This window comes from Stegodyphus dumicola, chromosome 2 (assembly GCF_044657685.1).
Source record: "Stegodyphus dumicola isolate Sdum_Otavi_A_Nest chromosome 2, ASM4465768v1".
Taxonomy (NCBI): domain Eukaryota; kingdom Metazoa; phylum Arthropoda; class Arachnida; order Araneae; family Eresidae; genus Stegodyphus; species Stegodyphus dumicola.
Genome location: NC_140769.1, coordinates 4,359,382 through 4,376,422, shown reverse-complemented (window position 1 = coordinate 4,376,422; position 17,041 = coordinate 4,359,382). Strand labels below are relative to the sequence as shown.

Here is a 17,041-nt window from a genome sequence, read left to right as displayed (position 1 = left end):
TGCAGGCATTATGGACGAGGAAGAAATTGTAAAATTTTTAAGTATTTGAGTCTGTTCATTTGCATAGCTGTAATACCATTGATTGTTATTTTTTTTTTTTTTTGTTTTTTTTTTTGTTTTGTTTAATTCTTGCATTTTAGGTTGCAGTTTTATAGTTTAGTTTTGTATAATTAAATTTTTTCTTACATATTTTGTACACTTGTTTATGTCTAATACAGAAGAGGGTAAACTTTGGGATTCTAAATCAAACACAGATTAAACTGGGGAAATATCTCAATTAAAAAGCAAAATATAGGCAGAAATGTTTCTAACTGTCCCTGTCAATAATTTGTGTTGCCAAAATAGCAGCATTTTGTGAATTCGTATCAACTTGGTGATTTTCTAGAAATTTCAAGAAAACGCATTGTTGAAGCTCTAGGTTCTATAATTAAGCTGTTTGCTTACTTAGTTTGTTGAAAAGTTGCCTTTCTTAACAGTTCACCGAAGCTTTTTAAGTCCTGGCAATACCACATAAATACGCTTTCGACAGCGAGTTTTCTGTTAATCAGTCCTGGGTGGTTTTATGAGACTTCGGTTCCTTACACTGTGAGTAACATCCGTAATCAATAATATTTCTGGTGTGTAAAGCTACGTTCAGACGACGGTATAAAGGGCATAAGTGATTTAAGCCAAGCTGCGCTGCCAGACAACCAGTCTGGGCTACGTCACAAAATCTGGTTTAGGGCTCTTGGCATAAAGTTCGAAATTTTCAACTTTATGCTGTCCACCAATATAATAAGTGTCGACCAGTCAGAGCGAATGCACGAAACCTGAATGGGAAAGCTGTAGACACAAATCCACGCATGCGCAAATTTAGCTTCTCTAAGTGGGTGTTGCTTAGACCCTGTGTCGCAGGTGAGAATGGAATTCCCACATTTTATGCCTTCTGACATTTACGTCGCCGTCTGAACGCAGCTTTAGGGACGATTTGCTCAAATTCCGGGCTTGAGTGATATGCAGGTGTTATTTTTGCTATTTCAATAAAGTGTCTGGAGTAATTATCTGAATAGATTTCCACAAGCCCATAGCGCATATAACCGTATGTAATGATAAATTTTTTGTGCTCAACAGTTATTTAAAAACAATCATTTATTTATGACTGTTCATTTTAGATGACAAGTAAGAATATTTTATGGTAAGTCTAAAACAGAAATAAATAAAATTAACAATTCAGATACTACGAATTTGTAAAATCTTGCTCAGAGGCATCAGCAGTTTCTTCATGAGAACGAATAACATCTGCATCAGTTCTTTCATTGATGGCATATTCTAATGTAATGTAATTGACACTATTTGTTCGATCCCTTTTGACTTTGGTATCATCTTTTGATGATGAAGATTCTTCCTCTTCAGAATCAGAAGAGGTTTCCATCTTCTTCCTTTTGACTTTGGTATCATCTTCTGATGATGAAGATTCTTCCTCTTCAGAATCAGAAGAGGGTTCTATCTTCTTCCTTTTGACTTTCGTATCATCTTCTGATGATGAAGATTCTTCCTCTTCAGAATCAGAAGAGGGTTCCATCTTCTTCCTTTTGACAGCAGACCGTTGTTTCACTGCCATCCTTTCACTTCCCAGTTTAAACAAATCCTAAGAATAATACCGATTATTAATCATCTGGAATGCATTCAAGACTGTTTTGTAATCATACAGTAAGTCATCTAAGTCATGAGTATTATACTTCTTCCATATATTTTGGTTCAATATTTACAATTATACAACAACATAAAAAGATCTTTCTCTTTCATGACATTTCGGAATAGCACAATATAATTTTCTTACCTCAATACCAGCATTCAATTTTCTGCACTGTTTGTTCACGTTTTTAACTTTTATTTTCATAGCCTCAGTCTGTAATAAAAATGGAAACAATTTTGTCAGTGCTAAGCTTACACAATGACACAAGCTGTACAAGAGAAATCTGATGTAGAATTTGTCCTCAAGTTCTAGCATTGCAATTCATTGAATATTTTAGTATGATAATAAATATTACTGCAAGGCCAGTATTTGTTGTTTATCTAAATAATAGAATGCTGCTAAAAATGACAGTTAAAATTGGCTACATCTGTATTAAAACAACTGTTTTATTATGCATGCATTAAAAAATTTACAAATGGTAGAACAAAACATATATTTCTCATAGCATAAAAAAAAGGTCAAGCTATGAAAGCAGACTATTTTCGTAAGTATTCAGAATTTTAATGAAACGCTGACAATGTTACGACCTTATTGGACCTTTATTTTACGAAATTACTTTATTTACTGTATTAGCGACCTTTATTTTACGAAAATGTTTCGGTGTAAGATCACTTTTCTGCTGTGTTTTATTTATGCCTCCTTTTATTTTCAGTTTTAGAAAAAGAAAATTTGTCAGTATTTAAAACCAAAAAAATTTGGTTTTATTCAAAAGCGGCATGAAGATGGTATGAAAAATTATTTGGGCTCTGTATTCGAATTCAGTTCCGGGCTACAGCACTTTTTCTGCAAACTCTTAAAGTGTAGAAAACTTTTGAGATCCACTGTAGGTAGTAATGTGCAGTATGAAATTAAAATATAATTTTTTTATTTTATAATGAGGCTTCTGAGTAGATTTTCTTCAGTAAATAAAAAATATCTCGTGATTGCTTGGATTAAAGAAAGAAAATCTTCTGACTAGGTAAGATTTTTATCTTGTTTATGCTTGATAGTATCTAGATCGGAAAACAAATGATCTACTATTTTGGACATTATGCGTAGTATCTATTTGCGAGAAAGTCATTATTTACTCTATTAAAGAACATTTTTTTGTAGGAAAGCTGGAAGGCAGTCTCGAGAAACAAAGCTTTCACCTAAGTTAATTCCTAAACATTATGATGTAAAATTTCTTCTTTTTTTATCATAGATGTAAAAGCTTTGTGAAAATTTTGGCTCAATCTGAATTTTATAGTTATAAAAATTCTGTAGTTAAGTACTTAAGAACTTCATTTTCGAATTATTTAAGTTGTATGATAGCGATTGTAGTGTTTTATTTTTGCTAAACAATTATCCTATTATTTTGTATTTACTGTGACTTCTACTTTCATCAGCTCCCACTAAAATGGAAATTTATTAATACATTTAAGTACAACTAGATTTTTTGAGTTCAAGAGAAAACTTTCGGCAGCTATTGTTGGCTCTCTCCCTATTATCGGTAGTAAAAGACAGTTTACATTTGAGAGCTTTAAGTGGGCTTTACTTTAGAATTCTCATAGGTTAAATTTACTTGAACATTTGTTTCTGTTTTTCCCATAAGATACAGTAACTGCTTTCTCTGCTGAAACTAGGTAAATCAAAATTTTTTTTCTAAAACAACGACATTTTTTGTGCTGAACGGGATAATTTTGAGAAGACACAGAGCAGAAAATAAAACTTGATAAGTACACCAAATGAAAAGGGGGGCGGGGTCTATATTTCTCGTTCTACTCGGTCGAATGACAAAACTGAACTATGTTTTGAACGCGCAACTTATAGTATATTTTAGATTTACATATATGGTTTTAACATACGTATTTTGCAAAAACTATTTTTTTAGCTGTTTTTAACTACTGTATTTGGTATATTAATTTTTTTTTTTCCTGTATTTTACAATTTTTAATGAAGATGTTTTGAGTTATTATTTATTTTTTGCGTAGACACGAATTGATTGAATGGAATTCCAGAAAATAAGTTTAAATGAAGTGCAGAAAAAAAAAAGAAAAAAATTATATATGTATGTGTGTGTACTTTCCTAGGTCTTACAATGAAGTCATGTGGTGCCCACATCAGATATTTTACTTTCTCCTAAGAGTTTTTCACTTGCCAACGTAACCTTTCATTTTATGTTAACCTTTTCATTTGCCCATCTATTTTGCATAGACGGAAAAAGCACACCGTTTTTTCTTTCTTGGAGATATTTTTACTTTATCACATAAATCAAACTTTAATTTTTACTTAAAAATTTTTCACTTTTAGATATTTTTATTAGCATTTAATATTAATTATTGGAGTTGCGTGGTTGAATAATATTTCTTCAAATAATTGTTTTCAAATTTCTAGTTATTCATTCGAACTTACTACTAAATAGTTATGAGGTTTGCAAGAGCTATTAGCTGAATAATAAACATTTTCTCGCTGCCAGCATTCGTCAAAAAAAAATGATTTGGTTCACCCTAATTGCATATACTATTCGATGAAACAGTTCTAGTGGTAGACAGACTGTAGTAGTGTCTCGAAGAATGTGAACAAGGGTGGTGTGTGCAACGTGACTCATCGAACTTGAATCGTATAATAAACATATGTCGTAAACCACAACATGTTTGATAACTTATAACGGATTCTGTGTATCTATGTGGCTGACTAAAATAAAAACTTCTTTTTTTTTTTTTTTTTCTTCCCCAGACCTTTTCTTGAACCGGTATTATTTAACTTGAAAGATAAGACGGACCAATAAATTGTGAGCTCGTTAAATTCTATAGATATGCTGCGTTCAAAAATTTTGTGTTTGTTAGGTGATTGATTTGTGAATTCGATGACCAGAGAATATACTACGATCGACAGGATATTTTAAGTGTGGGAACTGATGTGTACATGAGCCCGTACAGTTACAAATAATTAAATAATGTAAAATTCCCATACAGAATGGAATACTAAAAAATTAGTGATGTTTATAATTAACATTGAACCATAGGGTTTATAAACCAATTAGATTTTACTTAAAAACCATCAATCAGAAGTTGATAGTTTACTTAAAGCTCGTTGCTATTCCACCAATTCTACGTCTTAACATGGAATTGGTCATTTGCTGGTCATATCATATTTTTTTGTTCATGTTACGGAATAGCACAATATAAATTTCTTACCTCAGTATCAGTTTCCTCAGTCATTCCTTTTCTGGACAGTCTTTTCAATTCTTTTACTGTCATATTCATGGCATCAGTCTGTAATATAGATTGAAAAAAAATTACCACTCCTAAACTCACATAATTGCACAGTCTGTACAAGAAAAGTGTGAAATAAGATTTGTTCCAAAGTTTAAAAAACTGCATTCATTAACTATTTCAATGTGACAATAAATCTTAATACAACTGCTGGCATTTGTTATTAACATAAAATACTACGTATTTTGCTAGTCATGCGATCAAAATTTATAACTGCTAGAGCAAGAGATTTAACTCTAATAGCCTTGAGAAACTATAAGCAAGCTAATTTCAAGGCTATATTGGAGTATTCAAGGCTCTACTGAAAGATTAGCAATACCCTTTCATACATCTATATATATATATATATAAAGAAGAATGTCTGTTTGTTTGTTCATGATACACTCAGTCACTACTATAGCTATCGTCACCAAACTTTCTATAATTCTTTTCTGGATGCTGGGAAAGGTCGACGTCCACTTTTTTTTCCAAAAAAGTTCAATCGCTTGCTACGGGCAGTCTATGGAACTGACCAAATTAATCGGTAGCGAAGGCCATCTGAGTGCACATGCACTAGCATTCACATATTTTATCTATATTGCATCTATATTTTCTCTGCCTGAGTGAATACACACTTCTTCAAACTGCACTTTTGCCAATATTCAACATTTTTTAATAATAATCTAATAATATAATCTATAATAATCTAATAATTTAATATAATCTTCTGTTTCTTTGATTTTGATTTGTGAAATTTTTGCTTGTCACTATCAATATAATATATACGCATGCGCAAATACAAAAAGAAAAGAACAGTATAATAGCAGGAAAATTTTGAAGGAATCTGGGCTCAATCTGAAACGAACAACTCAAGATTCTAATATCAAAAGTTATGTAGGAAATAAAAATAAAACCACAGATTTTCATCGATTTCTAATTTGCTTTGAAACAACAATATACAAAGCTGAATTTGTATCCACTGTTTCAATTAATTTCGATTATTATGGATGAAACGTGACCACAGATCATCAATTATTTTGTTTAATTGTTTTATTGATTACTTATCAATTACGATAAATGTTTTGCCACATTTAATCAACTAAAATTGACACTTGTTTGACAACTTGTTACATTACTCCAAGCTCACTTAACTGCCATCGTGTACTTCCGCTTGTTTTATATATAAACGGATGTTTACAGATATAATTTCAGTCAAAAATCAAATATGAAGAAACATTGTCTAGCTTTTCAAGCCATCGGGATTATTTTGAACTTTGCAGATCAAGATTAATTCGCAGTTTCTTTCAAGACAAGCATAGCCGAGCGGCAGAAATCCTCAAGCTGCAGATCCTCATATCGTGGAGCCACGTTTACTTCTCTTCTAGAGACTCTGCAAAAGGTGCAAAAAGTACGTTCCATCACTTAGTTCTGTCGCTCAGTGACGTTGCACCGGTTACTCCTGCTCTGGTACCGGCATTATACTTTTTAATATGCTGATATTTTTCATCTTCTTAATCGTCTATCATCATGTACTTTTGACACGTCTTTCACGAAAGATGTGTAGACCAAATGAATGCTGTAGTAATACGATCCACTGGCCTGTCACTATAAATTGCAAGCAAAGTAATGTGAAATTTTGCTGGATTTACATTTGTAAGTCTCATCTTTCATTTTCTACTGTCATAGCATCCTCATAAACGTACAGATTCCGTTTAAAAAATTCATTTCAAACTCCATTTCGGATTGTTTTCCCCCTATACTCATCTTGTATAACTATTAGAGTGAAGATTAAGTAAAAAAAGCGTTTTATTTTATTCTTTCCTCTGAATTGGAGTTATTTTACTTCGAAATTTAAGACAAAACGATAAGTCAATTAATAATCTTTATGGGTCCAACAGTTAAAGCGTTTGAATATGATGGATCCGTACATATGCGTAGCAAGAACTCATGAATTAAACTATCGTGTAGACGTCTACCATGCGTATGCATGTCCATAGAAATTTCGAGAATTAAACTATCATGTCATATCTGCATTTGTGAAGCAAATTCATTATAATAGTTACAGGTACGTTTTCTTTTTGTACCATTAGTTTTGATTTTCCTCGTATTTGAAATTAGCTCAAAATTCAAGAGCCACGGCTGAAACGTTCGACAGGGAGACAGTTGAAATACGTGGTCTAACGAAATATTAATATATCGTGGCATGAATCGTTAGATTTATTAGAAATAAGTTATCTATGCTCAGAATTATTGGGATAGTTTCGAGAATCATCAACAAAGTGGCCTTTTAGAGAATATAATTTTGTTTACACTTAAATGTTGCAAGCGCTTACTCACTTGTTTCATTGAATGCACATAGATCCAAAGAATGTAAATTAGAAAGTTGCCATTTCTTCACGTTATTTGCTTAGAAATAGAAGGGGTGTTAGCACCTGAGGGTTGGGACTCAAGGTCAAACCTCCATTGAAACTGAGTGATTATTAAGAACTATTGCACATTCTGAATCATTTTTGGTGATAAGGAGTTACTTGAAATGAAACAGAGCTTAAATTGCGCCGGAGACCAGCTCCGGTACTTTTTTGTTTTGGGGATAAATCATAATTCAATTCGGAATGTACCAGAGCCTTAAAAAAGAAGGCTCCGGCACTTCTTTTGTGTAACTGAACAACAATTTCAGTAGAAATTTTGAACTCGAAAATTTTATTTTTAATAATAAAATTATTTTAAAGATCGTTAATTAAATTTTAATTTATCTCTTTGTATTTTATTAAATTTTAATTACTTTAGTAATTAATAGTAGCCCAAAAGAGCGTTATCCCAGAAAAGCTATTTCTCTCAAAATGGTATTTTGCGTTGAATCACTATAAAAGTCTGAATCACTTTTCAAATTGTTGCAACCAAATATTATCGCCTATATTATATTTAAAGAAATTAAATAATGAAGAATTTGCATGAATGTATGCATGTTTTTCGCATTGTGAGAAAACAGCGTTATTGTGTATTTCATAGTTTATAAAACTTTAATGAATTTTTAAATAACAAACTCAATGATTTGAAAGCGAGCAATGGCAACATTGTACGCAAAGAAACATTTTTATCTCCAGCGGCGAGACCGTCTATTGGAAATTCTAAAGATATGCTGTTTTTAAATATTTTTAGCCTAAAGGAGCATCAGTCCAAGTGCTCTCGAAACGTGTATATGTATGTCAATAAAGAAAAGGCCCCTTTGGCGTAATATGAAATCTTTTAAAAACATTTAAAAATATTTTTTTTTAAATTTCAAATAAATTTTTTTTTAAATTATTAATGTTATTTTAGTCATTTTATTTACCTATTTATTTATTCTTGTTCCTCTTTCCTGACGGTGTTCCTTAAGGCTTCGGCACTTCTAATTTTAGAAATTAAGCTCTGAAACAAAATATAATTGCTGGGAACTCTATTCTAGATGGTTCTGTTGTAAAGTATTCAAGAATTAATCATTACGCTGTGACGAAACTGACATTTCTTATTAGATATATCAACAATTTTTAAACAAGAATACAACAGGTTATGTCTACAAGGTCTAAAAGTTCCTCTGTGAACTGTTGACCTTTCTCCAAAAAGCCAGCCATTGAATGGACATTCTCAAGGACAAATTTTGAGTATTCATTTAGACTTAAGTGAGAAACCTCGAGGCGTTCCACCACATGGCTAAGGGATATTCTCCTTTTAATGGTGTTAAAGCAGAAAGACCAAGTTTAATTAAATCATTGTCGAAAATATTCGAACGAAAAAACATTCATTATCCTTCGTTGTAATAAAATTCATAATATGTACTAAGAATACTTAAAAAAAACCGAAAGGTTTCAGATTTTAAATTACGTCCAAAGGGACGCTTTTTTAACATTTTGTCTGTTACCTTTATTTATTAAATATCGCGTTCTTTGCACTTAAACCATAAAATTCAGTTCAAGAGCAATATTGCAAAATAATTATATCGCAGAATAATTATGTATGTAGTTATGCTTAATGAACGCATCTACGTTCCTACGTACATTAGGAATTTTTAGTAACACATAAACTAAAAATTACTAATTACGATATTTATAGAGCTGACAGACTTCACAACAGAGGCGGTGGAACCGAAATTGTCATAGAAAGGCTCTCTCAAAAGTTACACATACCCTCTCCCTGCTTTTAATGTCATAGAGGCTTGTGCTTGTATCTTACCCTGCAACAACTGCAATTATTTTAATAGTTTCTGTATACAAACCTCCGCAATCACATCTCAATACCCAAGACCTGGATGCAATAGTTAACTTAGAATTAAACACACTAATAGCTGGAGACTTCAACTGCAAAAGTACCATCTGGAACTCCAGAACTAATTACCCGGACGGCATTACCTTCTATAATTACTGCCAATTTAAGGATATGAACATTCATGCACCTGATAATCCTATTTTTATCTCTTCAGCTTATGGCTGCAAAGACACACTGGATTTTCTTATTACCGCCGATATTAACCAGCAACCGTATTTCTTTTCACCAATAATGTTTTATCCTCTGATTCCTTTTCCTCTACGTTTTACCCTTTACGGGTTAAGCTACGGACTACCACCTGTAAATAGCAAGATCAACTGGGAAGACTTTAATTATATTATGCAAGAGCAGTTATTAATAGAAATCTAAACTCCCCCCAAGATATCGCAGATACAATTGACAAATTGACCCATAGTATGCACGAAGCACTCAATAAATCTAAATCGGTCATTCATCCAGAAAAATTTACTCTCCCTGCGTACACCCTTAACAAGATTAAAGAAAAGAGCAGGCTTCGAAAAATTTATCATAGAACCCATCGATAAACGAAATTTCAATCAAGCTAATAGAACAGTTAAAAAACTCATCAAAGGATATAAAGACGACAGGTTGAACAACTTCGTTAACAGTCTATCACATATCAAATACTCCGTGTGGAAAATTGCTAAAGCCATTAGAAGAAATAAAACCTATTAATTACAATAATTAAGTTCTAATTAATCCAAAAGATATTGCAAATGTTTTGCCAAATCATATGAAAATCAGTTTACTGTCAATCATTTTGTTAACACTAATGATTCGGCAGTGATTGATCACGTGACTCAGCAGTTAGAAAGTCTCAAAAATCAAACCAACCTGCCTACCACACCTAGAGAGATTACAGAATTAATTTGAAAATTAAAACCAAGAAAAGCACCCGGTTATGACCAAATTACTAATAAAACTCTGGAAAATTTAACTCGAAAAGCCATCCTGCTATATTACATCTTCAATGCTTGCCTGCGTATAGGATTTGTTCCTAAACAATGGAAGCATGCAACAATCATTGTCTTGAAGAAACCTGGGAAAAATGGATTTTTAACTTGTCTTGAAGAAATCTGAGAGAAATGGATCTTCAACTTGTCTTGAAGAAACCTGGGGAAAATAGATCTTCAACTTTAGATTACAGACCCATTCACCCATTAGTTTACTTTCAGCTGTTTGAAAGATTAGTCATCAATAGGCTCACTAAATTCGCTAAAGACAATAATGTTATTAAGGAACATCAATTTGGATTTAGTCATGGATTTAGCATCACTCAACAAGTTACAAGAATTACTGAAATCATCGGTGAAGCCTTTAATGAAAAAGAAACGGTTGCTGGCATCTTCATTCATACTGAAAAAGCGTTTGATAAGGTTTGGCACCCAGGCCTCCTTATCAAACTTATCCAAAACAAATTTCCACCTGATTAATCCTCCTAATTTCAAGTTTTTTGGAAAACAGGTCTTTTCAAGTTCGTATTAAGAACGAGCTATCTAATATCAGTGTAATGAAAGCAGGTGTCCCTCAGGGCTCGAATTTTTCGCTTTTTCTTCTTACAATCTACATAAATGATCTTCGCAGATGCCATTATCGCCTGCTGTGCAGACGATACTGCAATTCCCAGCAAATCCATCCAAAACCTCCAAAATACAATAGACTATATCTTCCCATAATTTAACGCTTGGAAAATTAAAATCAATGAAAGCAAATCCACTACACTATATTTCCAAAAGAACCCTTCCAGAAGACATCTCAACAATATCGCAATTAATAATAACTCCATCCCAAATGAAAAATGTGTTAAATATTTAGGCGTTTATCTCGATCAAAAACTAACCTTCAAAAACCATATCGAAAAATGCAACCAAGCAATAGGCAGTGTGTATGCACTCATAAGGAGAAATTCTAAACTTAGTCTCGGTACAAAAAGAGTTACGAGTTAACAACGCCACAAGAGGCCGCGCACTACTCAGCATAATAGTCGGTGGTTATGTATATATTTTCGATTTCTTCTTATTTAGACAAGATTTTACTTCATTTTCTTTACTTATAGTTTTGCTTATCAAATTACTTTGTGTGTAAATAGTTTTTTCTCTTGTGAACCGTGTTTCAATGTACTTCAAATTGTGTTTTTCATCATTTTACTTCATGCCAACTATTGGTTATCAGAAGAATAATTTTTATGAAATTTTAAAAATGCCTTACAATACATCCTGCAAGAGATGGCGCCAGTCAACTAAAATGCTTTTCATCTCTACTGACAGATAGCGACATACGAGCGCCTCATTTCTTCAAAGTTCACTTATTCTACGGACGGCGGCACAGGAGCCTCCGTTGCTAGCAATCGCTGAGTTCTAGCACAGCATGTGCACAAGTACTTCCATATCACTGGATACAACTTATTCGATTCTTCACGCATTTAAAAGTTAAATATTATATATCAGTAAAAACCGTTAATGGCCGACTGCCTCTTACTAAGTGATGAGACCATAGTTATAAAATGAGTCATGCAACTTAATTGTTTTCACGAAACCTTGACTTCCCTTCCACGGCCGCAGTATCTTCGCCTTCGGGTGGGTGCGTTCGCACCTTGATTTATTTACATGCTCAATTGGCCTAAGGCATATGCAAAACGAACTGGTTAAAATCCTAATGTGATTGTGTACTAGTATAACCAGAAACTATTAGGATTAGTTATAAAATAAATAAAATGTAACGCTGTTAAGTGAACCTAGCGCCAGAGTAAAGTGGCATTAACAACAAATAAAGTGGATTTTAAAGAGTGCATTTATTCTATTGTGGTTTATGCGCTATCGACGAAGTAATTTAATTCAATCCAATACGTTTAAATGAAATGATAGAAAAATGCATATAATTTAAGTAGAAAGCACTGTGGTCATACGAAATGACCGCTGTTCTAGATATTATAAATTGTAATTAAAATGATTTGTGCAAATGTGTCTGCTAATTCAAAAATAGATGATTGCTAATGCAAACAAATGTTCACCTTCCCCCTAACACGCTCAATTTGCGTTCAGCTGAAATTCAGTTTAAAATACAATGTCGGAATAAAATCGGGCAAAATTTTTAACTCTTTACGCGAAAAGGTATTTAGCATAGGAGTTAAGAATTTGGGTAAACCTACTTGAGATTTACTACGCACAACTCGTTAGTTGGCTTCGCCTCCTTTAATTTCTCAACGTTTGCAAGTTTCTAGGTAATTTATATGTAAATATAGTTAAATGCATAATAAGCAACAATTGTATGAATTAAAACTATTTAAATGTCCTTAAATACAATGATAATTTAATTAAAACAATGATAACTGTATGTATGGTATCAGGGTATATGGACTATTTGAATGCCGTGGCAACTTCACCCCATTGGCTAGTACAGTTACGCAAGCAACCAATAAACTATCGGCGACAAACAGACACTTAAGCCCCATATAATAAAGATATTTCGTACAAGGAAGTGATGTGGTGTACACATCGGATGGCCAGAGCTGCAGTGTCTCAAAAAGACGGCTGTGGCCGAAATATCGGCCAGCGAATTCCCCTTCCCCCAGCCTTCAGGGTGCGGAGTCATTGTCCGAATAACCTCCCTTGCCACTTATGCGAGATGACCTTCACGCCTCCCAACTGTGGGGTTTCGTAAATTCCCTTTCGTTTCCCTCAGCAGTGAAATCTTAGCAATTTGACATTAGTATTAATTTCACCAACTTTTCAGTGTCATTAAAAATGTATTTTTTCTTTATATTTCCCCTTTTTATTGTAATTTTTGTATTTAATATTGCTGTTTGAAACGTGCAAAATGCAATGGAGTACAATGCAATGAAAATATAATAAATAAAATCTGTTTTTAAAGTAAAGGAAAATAATTTTTAAAAAAATGCTAAAGGATAAAAAAGCTTTTATCACAAAACTGCAAGAAAGAACAATGAACAATAATATAGTTGAAAGATGAAATAATATATGTATGATATTACGATACAATGGGGGGGGATCAATAAATTAAACTGAATAAGAAAGAATACTAATGAAAAAGGTAAACTAAACTAATATAAGAAAAATACAATGGGATTTGTTTGATATATAAATATAAGCTGTTACACAATGCTTGGAAACAAATAAAAGAGAACTGCCGATTTATACGAGAAACAAATAGTTAAATATCATTCCCTTTACAATGGCAGCTAAAAGGGAGTGGAAATACATTTGGATTTCCCGTGAAACCTTTCCAAACTGCCCCGTCTCTTAAAGGTTAATATCACAGTTCCCGAGATATCTTCAGTCATACGTACAGTGGTACAATGTAAGTGATATACGCCCAATTTGACTCACCCAAACGGAATTTTGTTTTTATTTTAGGTAGAGACAAACAAAATTTTTTTAGTGCAAACTTTTGTATATTTTCGTTTTTTAATAAGTATCGCAGTTCCTGAGATACTTTCAACCAGAAAAGATAAAGTAACGTTACTCTCGTTCTAATATAGATAGAATTATTATTCTTCCGACAAATGAAATGCTCCTCAGCGCCAACATTTTGGTTACTCACATATGTTTCTAGCTATAATAGATCCCGAGATATCTTTGATCAAAATTTACATGAGTTTAACAATAGGACAGGTATCTCCTATTCAAATAAACGGAAAATCAAATAAATTTAAATACTTTGTGTACAAGAAAATGCAATATATTTTTGTAAAATATTTCAAAGAGTCAATCTGTGTTAGTACTCTATAGGAATCCTCCTGCCCAATAAAAAGGAGTGTTCGGAATGTATTCATGTAAATGTCTGTAGTGTAAAATAATAAGAAATGAAATGCTGTTGGTACGTATTAGACAGGAGTAGACAATAATAAGAAATTTCGTATGAATTCGAACTAAACTGGTTAGAGATGTCTATATATTAGTTCAAGTAGATTTTATGTCATGAAAATTTATTATTTCTGAGTTATAAGGTTTAATTCAAAGTCAGCAGAACTTTAAAAAATCCGTATAGGTATGCATTTATTTTTAGGAAAAAAGAATCGGAAATATTAACAGGGATATGTTTTAAAAACATGATAAAGGTTAAATGTAAGACAAAATGTCTAAATGGAAAATAGAAAGTTTAAAATTTACATTTGTTTGACACGATTCGTAAATCCTTTGAACAAAAATATGATGTGTAAAAGAGACATCCGCAACGTTTTGTATAATGTTTCAAAAAGTTTGTCTCACGTATAATACATTAGAAGAGAAAGTTCGGAGTATCACCTGTTAAGTGTTAGTACATTAGAAGTAACACTTTAGAAGAGAAAATTTTGCGTATCCTTAAGTATTAGTAGCATAAAAAAAATAAGAAATATATTATGCTAAGTAAGCTATATGGAAGGAACATCGTACTTATTGGTTTCAATTTACACAAAATATTATCCATGAAAGCCTCTAGAGGGAAATTATATGCGCGTTTCCAGCTTAAATTTCATAGACAGAGAAATATATATGTAACTTTACGCTTCGAGAAATGGAAGCGTAACATCAATAAGTATTTAAAACAAGGAAAATATTAAGAAAAACCTTAAGAGGAAAATAAAAGAGAGAAAAAAGAAGATTCTTCAAGGAATTAAAAAAATACTTTTATATAAAAGAAAATTAAAAATTACTTCTTGAAGTAAAATATAGGAAAAAGACTGAGTTCGTAAAAAAGAAAGAAAAAATCGTATGAAAATAAGTACAACTTTTGTAAAACAAATAAAACACGGAATAGAAGGATTAAACTGTAGAAAAAAACATTTGTAAAATATAAAGAGGAAAAATTAAAATTGTGAAAACGTATTACTTTTATAAAATCTATTACTTTTGCAAGTTAAACTTAGGGGAAAAGAATGTAAAACTTAAAAATGTGAAATGAAAAGAAAATCTTATGTTTGTATAATAAAAAATATCTGAAAATTTGTACATTTAATTTAACGATGGGAAGAAAAGAAAATTATGTTTGTAAGATAAAGAAAACAGAAATTTAAAATATCTTAACCTAAAAAATAGAAACAAAATAAATTTAAAGTTATGAATTCATTCATTATCGAGGATGTACAAAGGTCTCAGCAAGTTGGAACAGAATTGCCTATGTGCAATCCATTAGCCTCAAAAATTTCTTCCTGTGATGAAAGACATCATAAGTTCAATGAGCTCTCTGTGAAATCCAATTTTAATAAGCTTGTAAATAAGCCCCTCATGGCAAACGCGGTCGGACGCTTTCGGCACGTCCAGCATGAGTACGGCAATATTATTTCTATTATGCAGCGCTGAACCAATAAACTTAATGAGCCTTACTGCTTTGTCGTGGACAGACTTTTTCTAAACCCAAATTGTTCTGGGGAAAGCAAATTCATGCAGGGCTGTATTCTGTTTAATATTATGCTTTCATCAATTTTGGCCAAACCAGGTAATAAGCTGATAGGCCGGTAACTGTCAGCCTTAGTAGTGTCTTTGCCGGGCTTGGGAATAAGAATTATTTTCGCCGTCTTCCACTTTTTAGGAAAATAAGACTGTGGGAGGCAGGCGTTCAATACTCCCGTATATTTACTTATGAAGTTATAAGGGATTTTTTTAGAGCTAGGCTGCTAATTTCATCATGACCCGGTGCTTTTTGAATTTTGAGCTTCTTAATAATCTGATTTACTTCGTTGGGGGCGGTAAAATCAGCCATGTTTCTCACTGTTGGAGCATCGAGCCAATCTCTTACTACGTAGCAAACTTCGTGAGCAAAGCTTGTATCTCTAGGGTCCGTATTTGGTTTAAATTGATTTTCAAGTAGATCCGCTAGAACCATAGATTTATCCTTGTCTGTGAGCGCCGCCTGTTTATTTGTATAAATCGGGCGGTTACAAGCGTGGCTACGCTTAAGTCCTTTGGTGAACGCTCAGAAAGAGCCTCTCTGAGTATCAAGATTGAGAATTTTCTCCTCCCGTTTGTCCTTTCGGAAATCGTGAATTCGTTTTTAATTTTCTTGCTTAGTTCGTTAAGCCTTTTCTTTAACGTGGGACACCAGGTGAGGTGCCAAAGCTTTCTTAATCGATTTCTTTCTTTGATCTGATCCCTAATTTTAGCAGGAATCGGTGTGCTGCTCTTTAGGAACGGAACGAGAAGCTTCTTGAATAGCATTATGAATGTGGGAGGTAATGTTCTCCACTGCGGCGTCAATGTCACTTCGTATTTTAAGCGTGTTGATGTCTGGGGGGATGTTTGCAAAGGATGTTGTGAAAAAGTTTCCAATCAATGATGTTCTTATATCCTGTCTCTTTGATCTTGGTAATCCCAAGTGTGACTAAAACTGGTACGTGATCCGATGTGAGCTCTTGCTTAACTTCGAGACCCATAAGAATAGTGGTATTTGTTAAAAACCAGATCTAGAATATCCGCTCTTCTTGGTCGATTTGGTACGTGAAGTCATCTGGGTCATAAATTGAGATCGGGCAACTCAAAATAAAATTATGCAGAATTCCTCCATTTCGATTGGAGCGGCCACACCCCAATCCTAAAGCTTCACATTTAAGTTTCCGCCCAGAATGACTGGTTTATCATCCGCGAGAATATTTTTCAGGATACTGTCGCTTAATATATTATTCGGCGGGTTGTAAAACGAGCTGAAGTAAGCAATTTCGTAAGTGGGCAGAAGAATCGAAGCAGTAACAATTAAATATCCATTACTGCGATCTTCCCTTATCAAGCAGGATTGCAGTGAGTTTCTTACATAAATTTCTACTCCTTCCCCTCTG

General features: G+C 32.9%; 1 protein-coding gene across 1 annotated transcript; it reads right to left on the bottom strand.

The window, feature by feature from the left end:
* Positions 1-1,156: 1,156 nt before the first annotated feature.
* Positions 1,157-1,982, bottom strand: LOC118195644 (uncharacterized). Its single transcript, XM_035366973.2, has 2 exons — positions 1,820-1,982; positions 1,157-1,627 (listed from the first exon to the last, which is right to left on the bottom strand). Exons 1-2 carry the CDS (start codon positions 1,877-1,879, stop codon positions 1,217-1,219), a joined length of 471 nt encoding a protein of 156 aa, XP_035222864.2. The 5' UTR covers positions 1,880-1,982; the 3' UTR covers positions 1,157-1,216.
* Between the last annotated feature and the right edge of the window lie 15,059 nt (positions 1,983-17,041).

Bases quoted from the DNA above. Each gene is read 5' to 3' on its own strand.
- LOC118195644 (XM_035366973.2), bottom strand. From the start codon at position 1,879: ATGAAAATAAAAGTTAAAAACGTGAACAAACAGTGCAGAAAATTGAAT. The intron at 1,628-1,819 runs GTAAGAAAATTA...TATTATTCTTAG, and splicing joins AATTGAATGCTGGTATTGAG to GATTTGTTTAAACTGGGAAG.